Here is a 23,343-nt window from a genome sequence, read left to right as displayed (position 1 = left end):
CTTTACAAAATTCAAATAAATGAATAGAGATACTGAGTTCTCTAATAATTTTTTTTTTGATATTTTATTAAAAATTAAATACGAATATTACTAATTAATCAAACGCTCAAACTTCTTATTTTTATCATTTTTTCATAATCTATAAATCCAATCATTTTTGTCGATTTAAAACAAGATACAAAGTACATTAGCTCGGATAATGTGTTACCAACATATTTATATGTCGATAGCTATGTTTTCTGAACTGCTCTAGCCACACAAAAAAATGTATCTTTGTAGTTGTTCATAGTGTTATATCGAACCCCCTGAACGAAAATTTTCGACGAAATATATGGCTACGAGTATTGCCAATCGATGATTTACTAATTATATAGATCATATATAAGAAATATTATGCAAACATAGAGATATAGCGCTGCGAGATCATCCACAAATGTATTTATCCCTTCTTTAGAAACTCAACAGTTGTCATTAGGGAATGCAAGAGGTAAACCGACTACTGGAACCCATCAAATAAATTTTAAAGGAACCCAAGAGCTAGGTTAAAAGTATGTGCACATAAGAAAATGTCACAAGGAAACGACCACATTTTAACGGTAACTTCTTCCTCTACCACCACGTCCCCTCCACCCTCGACCTCGACCTCGACCTCTACTTCTTCCTTCGTTTAACCCTTCAAATGCCTTGTTAAGAAGTGGATTCTGAAGTCCTGCTCCACTACCCTTTTTAGGCGCACTAGTGCTGGATATATTGGCAGCACTTCGTTTTTTACTGGAATGACAAACATTTGCTGATAAACAAATAGAATGGCAAAATGGTAGGTAATAGTTGTTAAAAAAACGTCTGGGATTTTTTTGTTACCCGGCAGCAGCAACAGTTGGGGTGGTTTCTTTCCATGACAAGGTAATTTTCTTGTCACCAATGAATGAAGGTACTTTCGAGTGCAAAGGCTGAATGCAGATCATGATGTATCATATGAGATAAATGAGAAGAGTCACCATCAAAAATAGAGAAGATCTGAAGTTGGAAAGGAGAGAGACTCGTGTGGTTATAACCTCTGACGAATATAAAACTAAAGCTTGGGTGATAATGATCACTATTTAAAAATGTAGGGTATTGTCGTAAACTCTTTTAAAATTGGACAACCCGTTCACATTATATCTTACAAGAAATTGTTTATCGAATGCCATAAGTATAATTAAAGGTCTCTACCAGAATCAGCTGATAAATACAGTGATAATTTGGAAAAAGCATTCACCTGGGTCATTGCAAGTATGTTGTTGCAGGAACGAAGTCCCATAGTAGCATTCTGTTTCTGCTTTTTCTGCAAGACAAAAGACGAGGTGAAATTATGAGCGAATTATAAAAACATCTAAGTTGGAAAGGAGCATGACAGAGCCAAGATCTTGGTTCAGTGTAAACTTTATATAATTTATTTTTGACGGTGTAAACTTAATATAATTAATAAAGCAAAAAAGACACCGGTTGATAGACAGTTATAATAATGTGTCCAAAGGTTCGAACATAAGCTACACGCGGCCAGAATGACCTGTTAGTTGATGGGAAACGCAGGAAAAATGGCAAAGAACAACGCGTACAGAACCCGCAATTAAAACAAAATCTGATAGAAAATATAAACTCTACCGTAAAAAATTATAAATGAATTAATTTCCAATCGAAAAAAGACAATTTAAAAACAATTGAATTATCGAAAAACATGGAAAATGAATCAGTAAGTAATATGATTTGGAATGAATGTTAATCAAAGCATATGAAGTTCGAGACTCATGAGGAGAAAGCAGTGTACAAGAGGTTTGTAATGACCCGAATATTTGTTTTGAATGAAGTATTAATTAAAAGATAATTAATGAGTTGCTAATTAAGTTTTAGGGAAATTGATAAATCGGGATCAAGTTGCTTGTATCCACCAAATTTAAAAAGGGATAAACCGATCTACTTTGGATTACATTATCTCGAGAAATCCAACTACACAAATGAGATTCTGACACGTGGTAGATAAGATTGATTCGGATTTTCTGAAATAGTGCGGATGCAGCCTATAAATGGAAGCCGATTCTTTTGTTTCCTTCACCGCATTCTTCAGAGAGAGTTCTAGTTGTACCTTAGGTTTTCTAGCCAGTTTCTAGGGCACTTTGGTGTCGGAAGTTTCGGAGCTAGTATCGACTCGAGAAGGGGTCGGTGAACTGAGATCGAGACATCATCAGCGGGCTGACGACGGACGCAGGTATAATCCTAAATCCTTAGATAGTGATTTAAGGATCATTAGGGAAATCTTTGTAGCATGTTTTATCTGATTTGTTAGTGATTTCATTATGTTGGTATTGTCTAGGTTCAGAGCTTTCTGTCAGATTATTTTAGTGAGGTACGTGATGTACTGACTGAGATATCTAAGCGCAGTATACACACTTATATGCTACATATTTATCTGTTGCATGATACATGTTTTACTGCTTTGGTATATTATGCATGACATATCATGTTGAGCCTGATATCTTTTGAGATATACCTCGTTTGTTGGGGCCGCTCAGCCCTATTCTGCATTGTGGACGATGGGGCATCGAGAGCTACAGTGTCCGACGGACCCGCGGGCTCTGATGACCTGGACATTGCAGGTCCACGTCTTGATGATGAGTGTGGGAGTCAAAACATGCCTAGGACAGATCAGAGACTACACACTCAGGCGCCTCTAGACTGAGCATGAGATTCTTGACTTGATCCTTGATATCTGAGCATATTTCGCATGCATCATATTAGTTTGTGTACTCGTACATTTTTGTATTGGGCGATTGTCGCTCACGTCTTTGTTTTCATCTTGGGCACCCCATTCCACGGGACAGGTCTTAGGTTGGACGGTTCGGACGACCAGGGCAGTGGCTAGAGCAGTTGGGTTTTCGGCGGTGATCCAGTGGAGGTTTTCTGTGGTTGTATTAATGTTTAAGACTGCTGTTATTGTTTTGTTTTCGTTTGGGTTGTAAGATGATTAAGTATTTGGTTTCCGCTGTTTAATTATTGTTATTAAGTTTAGTGTTGCATGTTTATTAGTCTGTGTAGTAGTGGCTCGGGTAAGGGCGCTACAAGGTTACAGACGGTCTATCTAGGTAGCAATATTTCGTAAAAATTTAAAAAATTTAGTCTAATATTTGGGTCTATAAATTATTAAGGAAAAAAATTTGTTGTTTTTTGGCTTTAGTGTGAGGAGCTAGGCATGTAATATTAGCAATACAAATTTAAAATTTTGAGTCTAAAAATTATAATATAGCCAGCTCCGCCCATGCAAAGGAGGCATCATAACAATATCATTGTTGCTAAGGGAGGACTTACAATCACGTCTTTTTCTTCTTCTAATTTTGCTGCAGCCATTGCTTTATTATGATCCGCCATACCCTGGGTCAATTTTTTAATCATTGCTCTAGATAAATCCTCAATGGTGCTCAATCTGTTGCATCAATAAACTAGTGATCAAATTTTGAAGGATAAATGGCACAAGTCCTGGAAGAAACTAGTTCAATAAAGAAGCTACGAAGCTGTTCAGGAGTCCGAGATTAAAGAAAAAGGGGTTTACACAAATAAATAAAAAAAAAATCAAAAAAACCCTCTCACTCCATAAAACGAAGTAAAAAAACTTTTTAACATACAACAATCATTATAGTTTTAGCATAGGCATACTCCCCAGTTTTGTCATAGGCAGGTAGCACAACTGCACTCATTTCCATAGATCACAAACTGAAGACTAATCATAGCGTCCATCTAAATCATTCCAAATTTTGGTTTATTGTAAGATTTTGATGACCATTTAGTTCACAAATACCTCTCTGTAAAGTCTTTATATTGCTCTGAAAAATCTTCTCCAAGCCTGTCAGATGTTTGTCCAGTGACTATCTTGTAGCCGCAGAGGCTATTTGAGGCGTTAGGAGTCTATAAATTCATGAATACATCTGGAAGTCAGTTTAGCAATCGTAAGATACACAGATTCACATGTGAAATACAGCAGTATTTGTACCTTGTGAGCTAAATGGTGAAATGCATAAAGCAAACACTCAATACTAGTGAAGTTCATTTCTTCAATCTTTCTTCGTACTAAATATTTCTGAGAGAGAGAGAGTAATTCAGAAAGAATTCGCTGAAAGTAAATCCATGCAACAATAGACCATCAATCTGTAACAACTCAAATTACTTCATTAATATCCACAATGACAAACAGAAACAAAGCTGTTGCAATAATAAACCTAGAGCTAAGCCACAATTTATTCAGTTAAGTAGGTAAGGTGACATCTCCTGTCCCACTGGAAGCCTGGAACACTGATGATTTGATAATTCATCAAAAAAAATTAGGACTAACACATAAATAGCAACAGAGAACTGATGAAGAATAGATTACGAAAGAATAAAGCATAAATGACAATACGGACTTAACACGAATCATGCACCTTTACATCCATGATAACTAGAAAGAATACCTTCAAAAGCTGAACAACAGCAGGAAGAAGCTGTCTTGAATCTTGAGATTTTGCAGTAAATGAACATTCAGCAAGGTTCTTAAGCATGCTTAGTTTCTGTTCTTCAGGAAGCTATTGCAAAGATTGATAATCTTTCATCAGATAACTCAAAATAAATATGTATAAATGAAACAATAAAAAAAAAGGAAAATGTCAAGAGATGCCTTAAGCTCGAAGCTTCTCGGTTATAAAAAAAGGCAAGTTTCTTTAACAATATTTAATGGAGCTGGACAGGCTTCAGCCAATTTGATAAAAACTGTTATCAAGGCACAAAGTAAGAAAACTATATCTATAAGTGGTTCTTAGAATGTTGACTCTGCAATTACCAAAGCACAGTTTTACCAAAAAAAATAAGAAATGTGGTAAACCCTTAAATTTCACCAGTTTTGAACATTATATTGATGAAACCAATGAGGAGAAATAAAAAGGAGACATTATATTGATGAAACCAATGAGTAGAAATAAAAAGGAGACAAAAAGAAGAATCAGGCATATAGAATGGTAAAGTGATAGCATAAAAAAGAGAAATTTTCACTTGTGAGAAAAGCAAAGCATGGCTTCATCAATAATGGGAATGTATCTAAAAGAGAAATGAATAAAGCATTGCTAGTTAAAACTTTTTGGTCACTCAATTTTGACATTATAGCCAAAAATTTAGTTTGGTCAGTACATATTACCTTGTCAAAAACTGGGAGAATTTGCTTGTTCAGATAGCTGAAGAACTTGCTACTTGATGCACCCCTCTAAAATCACATATATGCACAAGATCAACATATACCATAAATTCAACAGCTAAAGAAATGTGATGATTGGTATTATCATAGTGCACCATGAAAAATGGAAGGGCCATGCGCAGGCAAGATATAAACCGATCTATATGATCTCCATCTGAAACCTGAACAAGGAAGATGCTTGTCAAATAAAAATAAAAAAATATATGTACTTTACAAACTGTTTTTGTGTCCAAGAAAGAGCCTGCACTTGTAAAAGGGTGAACTTATAAAAAAAGGAAAATTATGTAGAAACTCTTTAAAGAGAACAATAATGTAATAAATTAAGAAAGAAAATAAGAAACTGTAATCTGGATAATACACATGCAGACAAACTCGTACCACCTATTCTCTAAGGAAAGTTTGCTAATAACAAAGACCAAGAATTGAGGTAATTGTCTTGACTGGAAACAAACATAAAAAATTGTGAAAAAATCCAGGAACTGAAACCCACGTAGTACATGCTAGAGAATCTCGCACATTATATATTTCTTTTCTTATAACCCATTCTACATGTACTGAAATTAAATGAGAATTCAGTACCAGGATTACTCATTCTCGGAAGCCATATTACTACCCAGATTCAACAGTTTGAAAAGAATATTATAAAAAGAAGGAATTTAATTGTGATAAACAAAAAGGTAAAAATATTACATTAATCCAAACCAATATAACAGATAAAAACTGTCGACTTGGCAACATCAAACGGCTAAATATAATGATGGGATCCAGATGGAATATATGAATTATGAACATACATTAAACTGAGCATCTAGGTCAGCCTGGCCTTCAATAATTTCAACAAGCTCCTGAACTTGCTCAACAGGCGCGTTCTGTCCAAATAAGCTCAAGCTTTTCAAAAAGTCAATGAACAATTTAAACTCCACTGCAGTCACGTCTTGCAAATTCTGGACCAAGAATAAATCAATGTATTTGATCAAGTGGTGTAAATAAGCTACTAACAAAAGGTTATAGAAGTCGTCAACTTTATAAGCAAAATATGCCCAAAAATTAGAAATGAGACTATACAGTATGACCAATGTACTAAGGATTAAGAATTTAATTTGGATGCCCCATCGCTCAAGAATTACCTGTTTCACCAAATTAGCTATGTGTCTTTCCATTTCAGCTTCTGGCTTCAACAGTTCGGCCTTCAGAGGAAACACCTGGAAAATGTCCAAATTTAGATTCACCCAATGCAAAACTTCCAGTGGAAAAAAATCCGTTTGAAACTAAATAATTTCTACCTTGTCTCGTATAAAGCAAAAAACTTTTTCACGGATGGTCTCCCACGTGCTGAGATCCTCGGCATTTCTATCATCCATACTTCCGATGTGCTTGAATAAAGCTGTTAATGAAGCTGAGGCAAACATAGTATATCGCTTCAGAATACACTCATGCACTCGTCTTTTTAATGGCAGTATCTGAAGCCATAGACCGTGCACTCCAGGCATAGAGAAATCTAGTAACTTTAGCATCTAAAAACACAATTAAAAGGTCAACAGAATTATGTGTACACATTAACATTCTATCTCAAGCAACAAATTTAATTGTTGATTGGTTGCACTTAAAATAATATGGTTGAATCATAATTCCCTTCAAGTAGAGCCCATTCCATTGTTGCTGATCATATGCACAAACTATCAATCTTACATCGGATCTCCAAAATCATATTCCCACTAATGCGGACAACTCTGCTTCACAAAATACCAACAATTTTAAGAGGCCAGACTCCAACTGCTTTATCATGGAATATCCTTGTTTTCATAGTGTTCCGTAAGACTCATCCAGATAAACAACTGTTTCCAGGTTTTGGAGTCTATAAGACATATTAAGAAGCATATACATCTTCTGATAACAAAAATTCAGAAGTGAAAAAAAAGTCGGTTAAACCAAATTGACCGACCCAAATCAAATTAATTCAAAATTTCGGTTTTAAAAGATAGTGGTTAAATCGGTCCGATTTTGCTTACTGATACGAAAAATCGCTTAAGCCGATTTAAACAATATTGAATTTCCATACAGGCCTTAATTGTGTTGGGTTGTTGACTTTCATCTTTGGCTAATCTATTCTCATTCTTTTGTTTAGCAAGGAAGAAAGTAATGCATCAATATCTTCTCATTCTCTTGCCTGGTTGCATTGTGTGCAATATGTATACGTTCAATTTTTTTCATAAAACTTCGGTTAATTCGCTTAACAAACCGAAATAATCGGTTTTAATTTGGCTCGGTTATTTCGGTTTTAATGGAAAATGGATTGGATTGGTTAATTAAAAACAATTCAGTTAATTCGACTTTGGGTTATTTGGTTCGTTCAATGTAGGAATCTTCTTTTCGACGGTGAAGCATTCTCATACATAAATCCCCAGTATGTTACAATGCTCATGGACAATGTAGTTCTCATTCTGATAATTTGAAACATAGACATTGCAGCAATGCCAATCTGGTATCCAATACAATGCCAATCTGGTATCCAATACAACCCAAATATGTGTAAAATAATGCGTGTAAACATGATTTCGTCGCATTTATCCATTAACCAATGTCGCCCTGAACCTCTTATAATTACCCAACGAGCTTGGAGCACTCCAAATGCCCGCTTGACATCCTTTCTTGCAGTCTCTTGTCTTTCCTTAAATTTCATTCCTTTGGAATCCTGGGGCAAGAAAAAACTTTTTACGAAAGTGGCTTGTTTCGGGTATATATATCATTCGTTAGGTAGTATCATTTTGTGAATTATGTACCGTTCACAATAAATTAACCTCCGATATGTTTCGTTCCAAGACGTTATTAAAAAGAGGAGATTTGTTAAGCACGTTGATGTCATTACGAGACCTATCGACTCCAAAAAAAAGTATCATATCCACAAATCGGCAGACGCGACCGCCTCAAGAACAATTCTTGGGTAGCCATGATTGCCTTGAGTGTACTGGGCCCTCCACGCGACGGGACAATTTCCCAGGCCCAATGCATGCAATCAAGGCTTCCTAACATGCCTGGGAAACTGTGCCTTTGCTCATGCATTTAAAGCAAACGAGCAATGTCAGTTGCATTGGGTTTTCTCAAGTATAGACCTCTACATATTTGCATTACACATTGGCAAAAGTTGGACATGTATTTGAGGGAAGTTGTTTCACCCATCCGCAGGTAATCGTTCAATTGGTCAGCCGGAACTCTATAAGCTAGTTGACGGATAGTTGTTGTGCATTTTTGCAGCGACAATAATCTTTTTCTTCTCGTTGCATCTTCCCTCCATTTAAAATATCCATCAGGATGATTTTCAAATTCATAGACTATGCGCAAAAAAAATAACTTTTTTCTCATTCTGAATCGTCGTCGGAACATGTCATTAGTATACATCGACTCAGTAGATAAATAATCATTTTTTTTATAAGAAACATAATAATATTATTAATATGTGATTTTTTCCATTACATGAAGTGGACTAGTGGTCAACTACCAAGAAAGAGAAAAACATTCAATTAACAATACACATAAGTCCAATCTCGTAGAAGATCAAGTATCGATAAGCCATGAAACTCTTTATGAGATCCAATCCAGTTTAATATTTTGATATTGATTTTTTCCCAACATTCTTCTGTGTCGTCTTCCAATTCTTCAAAAAATTTTCTATTCCTCTCTAACCAGATTGCCCAACAAATTCCATGAATCATCACTCTCCAAAAAAATTACCTCTTTTGCCGAGCATTTGTCCAAGATCCGTATTAAACAAATCTCGTGTTGTTTTCGGCACGACCCAAACCAGTCTCATTTCTTCCAAAGCCCTAACCCACAATTCATTAGTGAACTTTACAATGAATTAGCATATGATCTTGTGTTTCCAAATCCTTACGACACAACACGCACCAGTAGGGGCAAAGAGCACATTTAGGCCATCTCTTTTGCATCATCTCGGATGTCATTAGATAAATAATCATTGACAAGCTAAGTGTATCCAACGGCACGTTCTTAGTTGATTGACCTTTTTTGTCCACTCTCATAAGAACTTTTCACTAATTCGGCTAATTTATATTGATGTTGCAGTACCATCATCAATAATGTTTCACCAGGATCCTATGTTGTATAGTTGTTTGTTTTGTCGTCTGGAATGTTTTGTGTTAGATAGACTACGATCTTCAGAAATTTTAGAATAAATGAAGCGTTTAGTGTGTGTGAGATTATAATAGTAGTACGGAACAAAAATTTGGTGGAGAATGTTTTTTCCTAATACAAAGATTAGTGTAGAAGGCTGAAATGAATGACATTTGAAGGAGTGAGAAATGAAGTATTTAAAGAAAATTATTTTAAAAAATTCTGCAAAGGCTAAATGGCAGAACCAATATAATTTAGGGTGCCTGCATACATCAAACAAATTTTTATTAAAAAAATAAAAAGTAAAAAAAGAAAATGGCAACATCATAGTTGTCAAAAGCGCAAGGCGCATTAAAGCTCTCAGGTGTCCTAGAGCTTAAAGCGCAACGCGAAGCCCACGCTAGTAAAGAGAAATAAATAAAATATTCTAAAAAAAAAGAAATAAAATCATTTTATTTTAAAAAATATGAAACATGAGATATCGAATATTGAAATTATCACCATTTTCATCTTCCAAGTATCAAATAAAATGTGAGGGCAAAAGGCCAAGGAGATGTCGTAAGTCGTAACACACTGTTTCCGGGAGAAGGCCCAGAGAGAGCCCAAGATCGGGATAGCCCATAGTCGTAAAAAAAAAGACTTTTTTTTAAATGGTTTACTACGGTTCTCCCAACACTCGAACTCAGAACCTCCAGACTTAAGTAGCTAGATTCCTAGAGTGTTGGTAGCAATTGAGCTACTAGGTAGCCCGTTTACGGGCGAAGGCCCCAGAGGAAGCCCATGGTCGTTAAAAACAATCCTAGGTTCGAGTGTTGAGAAAGGCGAAAGAAACCACTTTCCAGGAGTGGGATATTCTATAAGTGACGGCGCATGAGAAAGCCCGTGAACGAGAAGACCCTACATCGGGATAGCCCATGGTCGTTACAGACGTTGGTTAGAGGCGACGAGATATTAGAGGAGTAAATCACACTTTTAGTGCGTGATTTCTCATCTATCATATTTTTAAAAAAAAACAAAGTTTTTCTATGAAGCGCACTTAAAGCGCAAAACTCAAACAAGCGCAAAGCGCTTTGTGCTTTTGACAAAAGCATGTAGAGTGGGTGGACTGCAGCTGACAGTCACACACGCGCGCGGTGAGCTGCTGCGTACAGTTCATGCTCAATGCTACACAATTTTTTTTTTATTAAATTTTTTTGAAGGAAATGTCTGAATTTCCAAAAAGTTAAAAATTTCAAACAAGAGAGTTTTTATTGTCCTGCAATATGCATTCTGCTGCCCAATTTTTTATATTAAATTTTTTTTTTAAAGTAAATATCCGAATTTCTAAAAATTTTAAAATTTCAAACAAGAGCAAGTTTTGATCGTGCTGCAATACATATGCGCACGGTGAGCTGCTGCATGCAGCTCAGGCTGCATGCTGCCCAATTTTTTTTTATTATTATTATTTTTAAGGAAATGTCCAACTTTCTAAAAAATTTAAAATTTCAAACAAGAGTAAGTTTTGATCGTGCCGTAACAAGTGAAAGAATGTATAACATCCAGATTATTCTTTGAAATAACTTCCAGATACTTTTTTCTCCTGAAATGGTTAATTTTATTAGCTGGTCTTACTCTTTACATCCTGCCGCAATAACATCATAAGGGCTTTATGCACCGCATCGCGCTCAACATTATCTCCTACAATCACCAAAATGTTCAATCAAACTAAAGAACAAACAAAAAACTGTAAAGATGCGAACAAACATCAAGGCTTGTATACCAGCTACAAGAAGTTGACCAAGTATATCAACAATTTTTGCCAGATGTTCAGGTGTATCCTTGCAGAAAAAGGGAAGCCCTCGGATAGCTTGAACTCGAACCTTCAGCAATGAACAAATTAAGATACGGTAATATTCCAAAGGGCATAGGTTTGGTAGATATTCAATCCAATTAACCATATTGCTTATACATACAAGTCTTTATAGTATAGGTTTTCCCTTTTCATTTTTCTTTTTCAGTTTCATATATACATTACAGTATCCTTGAATGGTGATGTTAATGAATCAAATTTAACTTAATGTGAAGAGATTAGGCATTCAAATTAGGATCTCAGTTCGCTTTTTCATAGGAGCGGTTGGACGGTTGGAAAACTATCTCGTTATTCAATTGTATTAGTACCATCAATTTATTAATATATTTTGTTTCTTACAAAATATAATTAAAAAATAACTTAATTCACTAAAGCTGCAATCTATTTAGTAAAAAAACAACATTCTTTACTATAAATCACAATAATAGCCCTAAATATCACGCCTGAGTTTTTTTCCCATGGAACTAACACGATTATTTCTTAATTGATGCCAAGGAATAATCTTTCAAAAATCGATAGCATGAGCAGCAGCGATGTCAGCTCTACTTTGTCTTAAGTGCAAAAAATTTTAAAAAAAAAGAGAAAAAGTCAAAGTACCAAAACTATAATATCCCTCCAGGAAGAAAAAAAAAAGAAGCTAAATTGATAGTAAACGCTTACCCCTAGCTCCTCATCTTCGCACAAATACAAATGCTGGTCAAGAGCTTGCTCCGAGAGGTCTGGGAAGAATTTGAAAAACTTTGGTATCATCTGAGCCGCCAATTGCTTGGCCTTGACACTTCCATTCGCGGCCGCTATAATTCCCTCGTAATCCACCTTATTCTGCTCCCGAAAAAGTAAAGAGGAGGCATTTGTTAACAGGAAATCCAAAATTAGACCCCCAAAATCTTACAGATAACAGAGATAAAGATCGACTGACTAGCGACTTGTCTTTGGCTTCGTTGAGTTTTTCGCAGTACTCGTAGAGCTTCTCGATTTCTCCAGAATCCTCCGTCGTATCCGTCATAATTTACTCGATAATTGGATTCGATAGTCAGAGTGAAATTTAGCGGTCTGGAGAAGATAGGATTAGGGTTTAAGCATGGTGGGGGAAATGAGATTCACAAGAGAGACTCGCACAAATATTAAGATTTTATTACTTCGATATAAAATCCTTATGTTTGGTGTAATAAATTTAGGGGGGTGTATTGGTTATAGACTTTTAATGACTTTTATGGAGTTTAAAAGTCTAGAGGTATTCAAACTAGACTTTTATATACTCCATAAAAGTTTAGTGGTATTCAATATAAACTTTTGTAGAATTTTAAAAAGTCATGTGGTATTCAAACTTGACTTTTAAAAACTCTACAAAAGTCTATGAGTATTCAAAATGTGAATAGACTTTTAATGACTCTATGGAATTCTATTAAGTACAAGAATTATAACCTAATGTACAACAATAAAATGTCAACAAAAGTCTTTGGTTCAACCTAAAGATTTGGATGTACATTTAATTGAGAAATCTCCCAAATTCACATATTCAATACAAACTTTCATTCTTTTCTCATCTATTTATTTTTCATTTTATTTGTACTTTTTAAAAACATAATTAAAATTTAATTTTTTTATTAATTATTATATAACATTTTATTTTTAATTATTTTCTTTAATTTTAGTTAATCTATATCTTAAATTATTGTATAAGCAAATTCATACCGATACTATACCAAAATTTTCGGTATACCGAACCAAAAAACCTTACATTTTAAAAATTTTTATAATTTATTGTTTTAAAATATTATATATTTTAAAAATTTTGTATATTTTTTCGGTATTTCGGTATATACCAAAATTTTCAAATTGGATATCGTTACTGTACCGAAATCTTCGGTATACTTAAAATTCGGTAAATTCAATATTTTTTTGTTACGGTAATCTCGGTATATCGAAAATTCGGTATTTTTTTCCACCCCTAATAGAGCTTGTATTGGCATGTGCTATATTACACAATTTTCTTTGAAAGAAGTGTCAATTTGATGAATTTCAAATTGAACTAGATAATGAAGCTCAATTGTCTTCATCAACACAAGTTTATGAAGGTGACGACTTTGATCAGTTATTTAATACTCAAAAACAACAACGAGCAAATGCTAATGCATGGAGGGATACCATAACCAATGAAATGTAGAACGATGTCGTTTAAATTGTCAGTAATGATTAGATTTTTTTTATAAAAGACTACTCATTATTTTGAGTGTTCTTTTAACAAAATTTTATTATGAACTTATAAAAATATTGTTCATTAATACATTGAATTGACATAAAGAATTGAAATTTTGATTTCAATAAATTGGATAGTTCATTTGTCGTTTTTCACAAATTAAATTTATTTAACCTTTAAATAAGTAAAATTCATTTACATTTTCATAAATAAATAAAAATTTAAAATTGAATAGGTTATACATGTCCAATAATTATTTAAAAAAAATTAATAAAAAAATAAATCACAATTACAAAAGTCTACAAAAAAAGTCTATGAAATATGTTTTACAATTCCATGAGATTCTATAAAAGTCAATCAAAATCTATCAACTCCACAAAAGTCCACATTTTAAAAAAAGTCATTAAAAGTCATTAAAAGTTTAGATTGAATACACCCCCGTTAATATTTGCAAAAAATACATTTTTGTCTTGCATATATGTATTTTGACAAAAACTTATGTAAGATAGTCTTACGGATCGTATTTTGGGAAATTGATATATTATTTGGGTCATCGTGAGACCGACTCACAAGATAAAGATTCGTGAGACCGACTCACAAATAAAGATTCGTGAATATCGGTAGGATTGACCTCTCACAAGATTTACTTTTTATTGTGAATATCGGTAGGATTGACCTCTCACAGATAAAGATTCGTGAGACCGACTCACAAGAGATCTACTCTTGTATTTTTGTGATTTTAGTTTTTTTATGTTATGAAAGTTCAATTTTAACTTTGTATTTTTTTATTTTTCGTAATTTCAATTCTTTTTTATTGAGAGTCTTGATATAACACTGCACGTGCATTAACGTGACAAAAATGCGTGATGACGTGCACCACGTGAGGAAAATGATATCAGTAATAGATTTTTAGTGACTTTCGTAGAGTTTAAAGTTTATAGATTTTCAATTTAAACTTCTATATATTTTATAAAAATTTAGTAGTATTCAATTAAAAATAATATGAATACATTAAACACTAATTGGTTCTTTTCGACTACATAGGTTTTTCTTTTCTTTGAAATTTAAAAAAAAAATTATTTTAATTGTTAACAATAATTTAATATCAAAATTATTAAAATCATTCACCTTTTTTCAAGTTCTAAGAGCAACTGCATTGGAGTTCAATTGGTGATGTTATAACATAAAATTAGTGTTAAAACCAATGTGATATAGTGTTATAACACCATGTATTTGCCACATGTGTACCACCATTCAATTCCTTTAACGCATTAAAAAAAAATTCAAACTGGGGCGTGTAAACACACGCCAGATACAACCACTTGTGCGTACATTGCAAACGCAAGAAAAGTGAGTACAAAGTTGGAGACAAGAACGGCCAACCTCCCCATGTTATTCTATTTTTTTTTAAAATATTTTTTATAAAAGGAACCGCCCACCTCCTCATACTATCCTATCTTTTTTTAAAATATTTTTTTATAAAACAATTAATTCAAACGGTTACATTTGAAAAAATATAAAATAAAATAATTAAAAATAAATTAAAAAATTTTAACGGTCTTTTAAAACAAAATTTAACAGCTAGTTAACGGCTATTTTAATAAAAATAAATAAAATTTTCATCTATAAATAGTCACCACATTTCACAAGCTTTTTCAATCATCTAAACACATAAATCACTCCAAAAATCTTCTTTCTACTATTTTCATCATCTCAATTTCATTTGTAATATTTACTTCTATAATCCTATTCCGAAATGGATGAAAATAACCGAAGATTTTTCAGAAATTTCGTGAATTATCCAAATATGCCAGAAGAAAATGCTTCTTCCCAAAATTCACAAATTCCACCAAATTATCCATATTTTTCATATCAACAAAATTATCCACATAATCCATATCCACCAAGTTATCTATTTAATCAATATCCACCAAATTATCCATATGATCCACATGCAACGGGTATGCCTTTTATATCTCCGACAAAAAATGAATTGGCCACTCCGACTTTTGTCCCGGAGACTCAACTTTCCGATCGTGAATCTCCGGTTGAACTCGCAAATTTGGAGAAGACGGATTTTGGTGATGAGGGTAGGAGAAAACGGTCAACATGGACAAAAGTTGAAGATGAGGTCTTCGTGAGATCGTTTGTCACTATCAGTGACGACTCAATCATCGGCAATGAACAAAAGGCGGATGCTTTTTGGGGACGTGTTGCAAACTACTACAATGAGAATCGTCCTGCAGGTACACCCAACAGAATTGCAAGTGTTATACGATCGGACTGACACAATACTATCCAAAAAAAAGTGTATCGCTTCCACGCAAATTACAATAGCATTTATAGTGCGTATCGTAGCGGCCATAGTGACGAGGATATATTATGGCTTGCGTATGAAAAATACCACGATGAAAATAATGGTGTTGCATTTAACCTCGAGCATGTGTGGAGAATCGTAAAAGACCGTCCAATGTTTAGTCAGCAGTCTGTTGATCACGTTGTTGGCACGAAAAAAGCGAGGACGTCGGAGTCGGGAGCAAGCAACACATCATCCAACCAAGATTCGAGTCTATATGTAGACATAAACGAAGATGAAACTCGTCCACTTGGTCATAAGGCATCAAAAAGAAAGGGAAAAGGCAAAATGAAATCGGACATTGAAGGTATGACAATAAATTTGGACAATATGTTTGCAAAGTTTATTGAGTATACAAGTGTAAAAATGGTTGAAGTTGAAGTGAAACAAAAACAACTCGAAGTCGAGGAGATAAAGGTAAAAGCTGCCGAGATGAAGGCAAAAGCTACCTTAGCCAAAGTTCAACTACCGGAATACGCAAATTCTTTCGAAGGACACTTCACAAATGACATGGGAGCAACTTATCATCCACGAACATCTATGCCCAGAGATTAGGGGAAGATGGAATATGTAATTTTCATTTATTGTAATTTTTCATTATTGTACTTTTCAATTAATGTAATTTTTGATTATTGCACTTTTGAATTAATGTAATTTCAATTAATGTACTAGAGTTGTAGTAATAGAGCCGTTGTAATATAGCCGTTGGAAAGAAAAATAGATAAATAGACACCGTAAGCTCGACAATTCTTCATTCTAAGAGCATACCATTTTGCAAACACATAGAGTTGCATTTTTTTTCTAAAAAATGTCTCAATCTTCAAGTAGCACCAGCTTTAACTCGACGAGTGAAAACGAAGTCCAAATTGAAGTTGATAACGAAAGTTATGATTCAGGGATTGAGATAATGTCATTGATACTTCAACAAAGCTGACAAATAGTTGAAGCATATCAAAGTAACAATGAGATTCGTCGAAGAAGAAGGTTCATCCAAAGAAATCGTGAAGCCGGGCATGCGAGACTCTTCAATGATTATTTCTCCACAAACCCGGTGTATCCAGAGCAAATATTTCGAAGAAGATTTCGCATGAGAAGAGATTTATTTTGTCGCATAGTGAATGCACTTGAGAGTCATTCATCATATTTCCAACAAAGGGACGATGCTGCGAGAAGAAAATTCTTGTCACCACTACAAAAATGCACGGCTGCGATTCGTCAATTGGCTTATGGAGTCCCGGCCTGTGAGAACCCGAATTTCCAGCAATGAAAAATTCCAGCAGAAGATATTCCAACAGCAATGCAAAATTCCAGCAGAAGCTAATATTTCAGAAGCTGATATTTTTCCAGCAGATTGGAATCCAGCAGCAAACAACAGATAAAATCTAGCAGCATACAACAGATAAAATCCAGCAGCAGCACGAAATTCCAGCAGACAGTTACTAATTCAGCCCATGACTTGTAACTGAAGCATTTAACACGGAATAAAGATTGTTAATGGTAGATTATGGCCATTAATTGGGAGGCTAACAGTCAGAATTTTGCCTATATATAACACCTTCAAACCTCTGAATTGGTGTTACACAAATCTTGAGTTATCACTTGAAGTATTTGAGATAAGAGAGTGCTTATTTTCGGCCAGTAGAAACCGGTAGCGAGAGCAAGCCTATTTCCAGACTTCAACCGAAACTCTCCAGCAAATTACTGTAAGTCGGCATATGTATAGTATCTTGAATCCAGTTTGATGATTTATGGTTTAAAGCAAAGTTTCTGTATGATCGATTTCTGATATCTGAATTTTGAAGCACTGAAACTTAGTGAACTAATGGTAGGAATATATATTCTGAACATTATTGATTACTGATTACTGGCCTCACCCCTTAGAAGAGAGAACATATAGGGGACTGATATCAGTTTAGCCATGAAATTCACGAATGTGCTCAGTGCTTACTTGTTAAATTCTGATTACTGAATACCGAATACTGATTTCTGATTACTGATTTCTGAATACTGATTTCTGTTCTGAAATAAAGAGTTTCTGTATATTATTGTATTACTGTTTCTGTTGGAAACGATTTCGAAATTGGGAGTTATTCCCGCCCCTGCTTACTGAGTGACAACCATATCACTCACCCACAAAACCCATCTCAGATAAGAACGAGGAAGAAAAGTTAGAAGGAGAAGAGCAGATTCAATTCTGGGGCTGCTGAAGAAGACCGTTGTTTATCAGTTCTGATTTATATTTTATATTCCGCTGCATATGTTCAGACATTGTATTTCTGGTTTTACATCTCCGCTGTAAAACATTATTAGTTGAGTTATATCAGACATTGAATATTCAGTATTTACGAATAAGAAACTGGTTTCTGAATTCTGTACTCCTGAGGTTTGTTGTTTTCGAATGTAAATTTGAGAGCAACGTCGGTGTCAACCAACCCCCATCCTGGAGCGTGACGCGGCCGACCATCTTGACGAGTACCTACGCATGGGTGAATCGACCGCCATCAAGTGTCTTTTCAAGTTTTGTGGTCATGTGGTTGAACTATTTGGTGATCGATACTTTAGAAGGCCGAATGCTGATGATGTTCAACGTCTTCTTCACATGCATAATGAGAGGCATGGCTTCCCTGGAATGTTGGGCAGTCTTGATTGCATGCATTGGGAATGGAAAAATTGTCCAGTTTCTTGGAAAGGCCAGTTTACAAGAGGTCATGGATCACCAACAATTGTACTTGAAGCGGTCGCGTCTCAAGACTTGTGGATATGGCATGCATTCTTTGGTGTCGCAGGTTCACGCAATGATATTAATGTGTTGTATGAATCTCCCATATTCAACAATGTCTTGCAAAGAAATGCCCCAGATATTAATTTCACGATCAACGATACTCAATATACCAAGGGATATTATCTAACAGATGGATATATCCGGAATTGGCTACTTTTGTGAAGGCTTTTCCTTGCCCATAAGATCCCAAAAGGATGTTGTTTAAGGAAAGACAAGAGGCTGCAAGAAAAGATGTTGAACAAGCATCGGGGTGCTCCAAGCTCGATGGGCAATTGTCAGAGGTCCAGCTCGTTATTGGTACAGAAAAAAGTTAAAACATATTATGTTAGCATGCATTATTTTGCACAACATGATTGTTGAAGATAAGGGGGTCATGTGACAAATTGGTACAACGATGAAGATGACGAACCCGCACAACCAGTCCAGGGCTCAAACCGAGGATTTCATGATAATCTCCGGACAAATTCCGAACTACGTGACAGTCAAGTTCATCACCAACCTCGGGCCGACTTAGTTGAACATATTTGGTCACAATATAACAACAATCCTTAAATTAGTATTTTACAGTTTCTCTTTTACGTTTAATTTCTATGTTGTTTTTTAATTTTATGCAAGTGTGTTTTTTATATGTTGTACTCCTTCATTGAAAATTTATAAAAATATTTTGATTCTAAATAAATGACAGTCATAATATAATATAAAATTATTTTACGTAATAAATATATTTGAAAATAATATTATTATTTATTTTAAGTAATAGTCATTTACATTGTGTAAATAAATTGAAATTATATTTATTTAATATAAATAATAATAATGATAAATGAGTGGACAACGGAACTGACAAATAATTAGTGTTAATGTTAAAATGAATGTGAGAGAATGAAGATATTAATATAATGTGTATGTGGTATGTGGACCCCCAGACTTTTTGATGAGTTATACCCACCAATGCGGGTGCCCTAATAGCAAAATCTCGCGAAATTTAAAATATATTTATAAAAAAGTAATAAAATTTTATTACGCTACATAATAAAAAAATAATTAATCACTTTATATATATATATATATATATATAATAAAATTTTATAAAGATTGATTGATATATTAAACAATTTATGAACAACACACACACACACACACATATATATATATATATATATATATATATGTATGTATCTGTTATTGTATATATTATAAACCATGATTTATACTGAATCCTATGTGTAAAAGAATAGATAAAAAAATAAATGAAACTATTCTAATAAAAAAAAATACATCTAATATTACAACTCGTAGATCTAAGCCCTTCTAGTTTCCCATATTAGCATATTAACCCTTTGAATTTTTCGAAAATTGCCCAAAATAGTTCCTTAAATTTTCGATAATTTTCAATTTTGTCCAAATGTTCTAGAATTCTTCAATCCAGCCCATTATTTTGCCATTTAACCACTCAAATTTTTCGAATTCACGCAATTAAGTCCTAAGGATTTTCGAATTATGCCAAATTTTCCTTAATAATTTTTGAAAATTACGATTTAGTCACTTAAATGTCTTTCTACAATTTGATCCCCCATAGCTAATATTTTAAAGAATTCAATTTCTTAATCCTTAGGATTTGAAACATGCAATTCTAATCATCATGTCCAACTCACCTCAATTCTAGCATTCACGCTCATATATTCAAGAAATAAAGCAATATAAAACGCTTAAATAATCTGAGTACCTGTAAAAAGCGTAGTGTCTGGCTCCGCTTGCTCAGCATTCATCACATAAGCCCTTCTAGTTGCGGGATGCTTATGCTTTGGGCCATCAGCAGCCTTATGCCCCATTCCTCCGCACCTAAAGCACTTGTAGGTGCCCCACATGTACTTGCCAAAGTGATGGTGATTGCACTCCTTGCATTACGGCTTCTCATCAGTCTTCGGGACAACTTCTTTATGTGGTTGCCCCTGTGGTTTATGTTGTCCTGGCCGCTTTGGTGGTCCCATAAATGGCTTCTTGTTCTGGTACTTTGATTGTTGGGCATGGTTTCTTTTATGCTGCATCTCCCTGTCAATGTCCTTCAGAGACTACTCAGCTCGAAAGGCTTTTGCAACAGTTGAAGTATAGTCAATAGGGTCAGTCAGCATCACATCCCGACGGATCCTCGGCCTCAAACCATCCAAGAAATGTCGTAACTTCTCCACAGCATCATTTGCAATCAGGGACACAAAGTGACAGCCCCGATCAAACTTCTGAACGAACTCAACAACATACGAATCCCCCTGACGGAGACTGATAAACTCTCTCTTTAACCTTTAATGGACATTAGCAGTGAAATACTTATCAAAGAATATCCTCTTGAAGTCCTCCCAAGACAAATTCGCCAGATTCACTCCTACCATAAGTAAGTATCGTCCTTCAGCAAATAAATGGTACAACGAATCCGGTCAGCGTCCGCCAGTTCCATATACCTAAAAATCACCTCCAAATAACTAATCCATCCCTCAGCAACGAGTGGATCAGTAGTGCCAGAAAAGTCCTCGGGATTCATCCTCCTAAATCGCTTATAAGCAGCCTCTGTAGTGCCAGAAAAGTCCGCTGTAGAATCTTCTCCTCATGCCTATCCTCACTATCTATGCGAAGAACTCGTCTAGGAGACATCTCTGTACATGTCGTCCAAACCACGTAACCAACATGCATATAAATTTAAAATTATGTCTAACTTCTGAATTCATGTATCATATAAGCATTTAAAATCAGCATATAAATCTTAAAGCAGTAAAACTCACAAACTTGAGGCATGACTTCTTGAGATTCTCATATTGACAGTAACACAACCTTCTCGGGATTCTTCGCTCTGATTCCAACTGAAACGTCCACTACTTTTTAACTTAAAAATCCTAATAATCTTTTTTAAAAAAATTTGAAACATTTAACTAAAAATAACACAACATTTCAAAATCCTAATAAAATTTTCATAAATTGTCAATCACCAAAATCATACGTCAACATTTAAAAATAATCCAAAATTTACATTTTACCCTTTGGACTCTAAAATTCCCGATTTTGACTTTGACTTACTCTTATTGACTCGAGCCTATCTCAAATCATATAAATTTAAATTTAAATTCTAACATTTTTCTTAGACGTAACCCGAAACTTTCGATTTATTGACTTATTAAGTAAATAGTGAAGCGTTTTACTGCTGAATAAATTCCAAACTTAATATTCTAATCCCAAATTTTAAAGATAGTTTTCATTCCTAAAATAGCCCTGTGAGCCATGAACCAAACTCCTTAGACCTGGTTCGAGCCCATACCTCTCCCCTAGCCAAAACTGAGCCATATAGCTTGCTAGACCCCTCGACCACTATTACACCGAGCCATACTCGAGCCACCTAGGACCAGACCACGTCCAACCCCTCCTAGACCACCCTAAACCGTCCTTACCAGCGCACTTAGCCCCTAGCCTCAAGACAAGCCACGCGGGTTCCCTCCTTCTTTCCACCATGCACGCACGACCCCTATCCAAACAGCCGTGCCCAGGCATGCACCAGCCCGCTGGTCTACCCCCTAGGACCACCCTGAACCCTTCTGGACCAAGTCTAGACACCAAGCCCCCTTCTAGACTCGTACGCAAACCTAGCCCTCAACCCATGCTAAGGCTCCGGTTCCTTCCTCCTTCCCACGTCCAAGAGTCCAGCCATGTTAGGACTCTCCCTAGGCCTAGGACACAGCCATCACAGTTCCTCAACTGTGCCTGGTTGAGCCCCTGGTCCAGCCGCCCCGTAGCCATGGCCTTTGCCCAAGAGAAACCCTAGCCTTTAACCATCAGCCATGGACGACTGTAACACTCGTGACTAAAATACATAATCAGTGTGGAAGCTTTAAAACATAATTTGGAGGAAATGTATAATGTTAAAGAAAATATGGCAGCATCTCCCCGCAATTAACACATGTCACCTGCCTCAAGCAACACATAAAACACATGCAAAAGATTTTCATATACATCAGATACAAAATAATATATAGTATCTACACATATTGCTAATTTCAAAGACCAAAACAAGATTTACAATATTTCCCAAAATAACCAAAACTTTAACATAACAAAAATAACATCCAATTGAAATCTCCAAAGTTTGGCATATGCCCTTCTCTCGCTTTGAAAACTCCGGGATGATCAGTCTTTCTTACATGTGCCTGCATCACATGAACATAACTGGAATGAGTATAAAACTCAGCAAATAGAATCAATACTAACAAGATACATATATATCATTTTATTATAAAACATAAAATGGATAGCCTCAATTTCATTTTGTTGAAAACATCATCCTCCTCATTTCATAAACGTCGAAAAATCATTAATATCATCCGTCAAGAATTATAATACAACAATAAATAAGGATGATATTCATTTTCATTGATTAACTGAAGAATTGATAGTTCTTATAAGATAGTTCATTCATTGCTAACCCTCTTCGTAAAAACAAATCTTATATGATGGACATGTACCTCAGCATAAAATGCATCTTATAAGAAATCACATATTTTCATCGTTAATTGGACAATTACATTGCGGATTTAGAATTGCCAGAGGCAACACCGCTACTATCACTATCAATTCAATCATTCAATCATATAAAACTTCATTCAGGCATTTTATCAACACATTAGAGACATCATTTAAAGTTTAACTCATTCCATTCAAAAATGCATATAATTGCACTACCATATATACATATTTACATATATACATCATGAAGAGAAGTTGAAAGGAGGTAACGTCA

General features: G+C 34.8%; 1 protein-coding gene across 1 annotated transcript; it reads right to left on the bottom strand.

Moving 5' to 3' along the window:
• Positions 1 to 423: 423 nt before the first annotated feature.
• On the bottom strand, positions 424 to 12,364 carry LOC140833948 (apoptosis inhibitor 5-like protein API5). The gene is made up of 16 exons (XM_073198488.1): positions 12,148 to 12,364; positions 11,889 to 12,050; positions 11,139 to 11,238; positions 10,991 to 11,056; positions 6,535 to 6,647; positions 6,379 to 6,453; positions 6,046 to 6,195; positions 5,347 to 5,412; positions 5,195 to 5,260; positions 4,479 to 4,589; positions 4,022 to 4,108; positions 3,830 to 3,936; positions 3,343 to 3,457; positions 1,259 to 1,324; positions 862 to 950; positions 424 to 771 (listed from the first exon to the last, which is right to left on the bottom strand). Exons 1-16 carry the CDS (start codon positions 12,232 to 12,234, stop codon positions 591 to 593), a joined length of 1,641 nt encoding a protein of 546 aa, XP_073054589.1. The 5' UTR covers positions 12,235 to 12,364; the 3' UTR covers positions 424 to 590.
• Between the last annotated feature and the right edge of the window lie 10,979 nt (positions 12,365 to 23,343).

Source organism: Primulina eburnea, chromosome 6, assembly GCF_022965805.1.
Source record: "Primulina eburnea isolate SZY01 chromosome 6, ASM2296580v1, whole genome shotgun sequence".
In the NCBI taxonomy this organism is placed as follows: Eukaryota; Viridiplantae; Streptophyta; class Magnoliopsida; order Lamiales; family Gesneriaceae; genus Primulina; species Primulina eburnea.
Note: the sequence above shows the minus strand (reverse complement) of the source record. Positions and strands in the feature narration are given on the sequence as shown.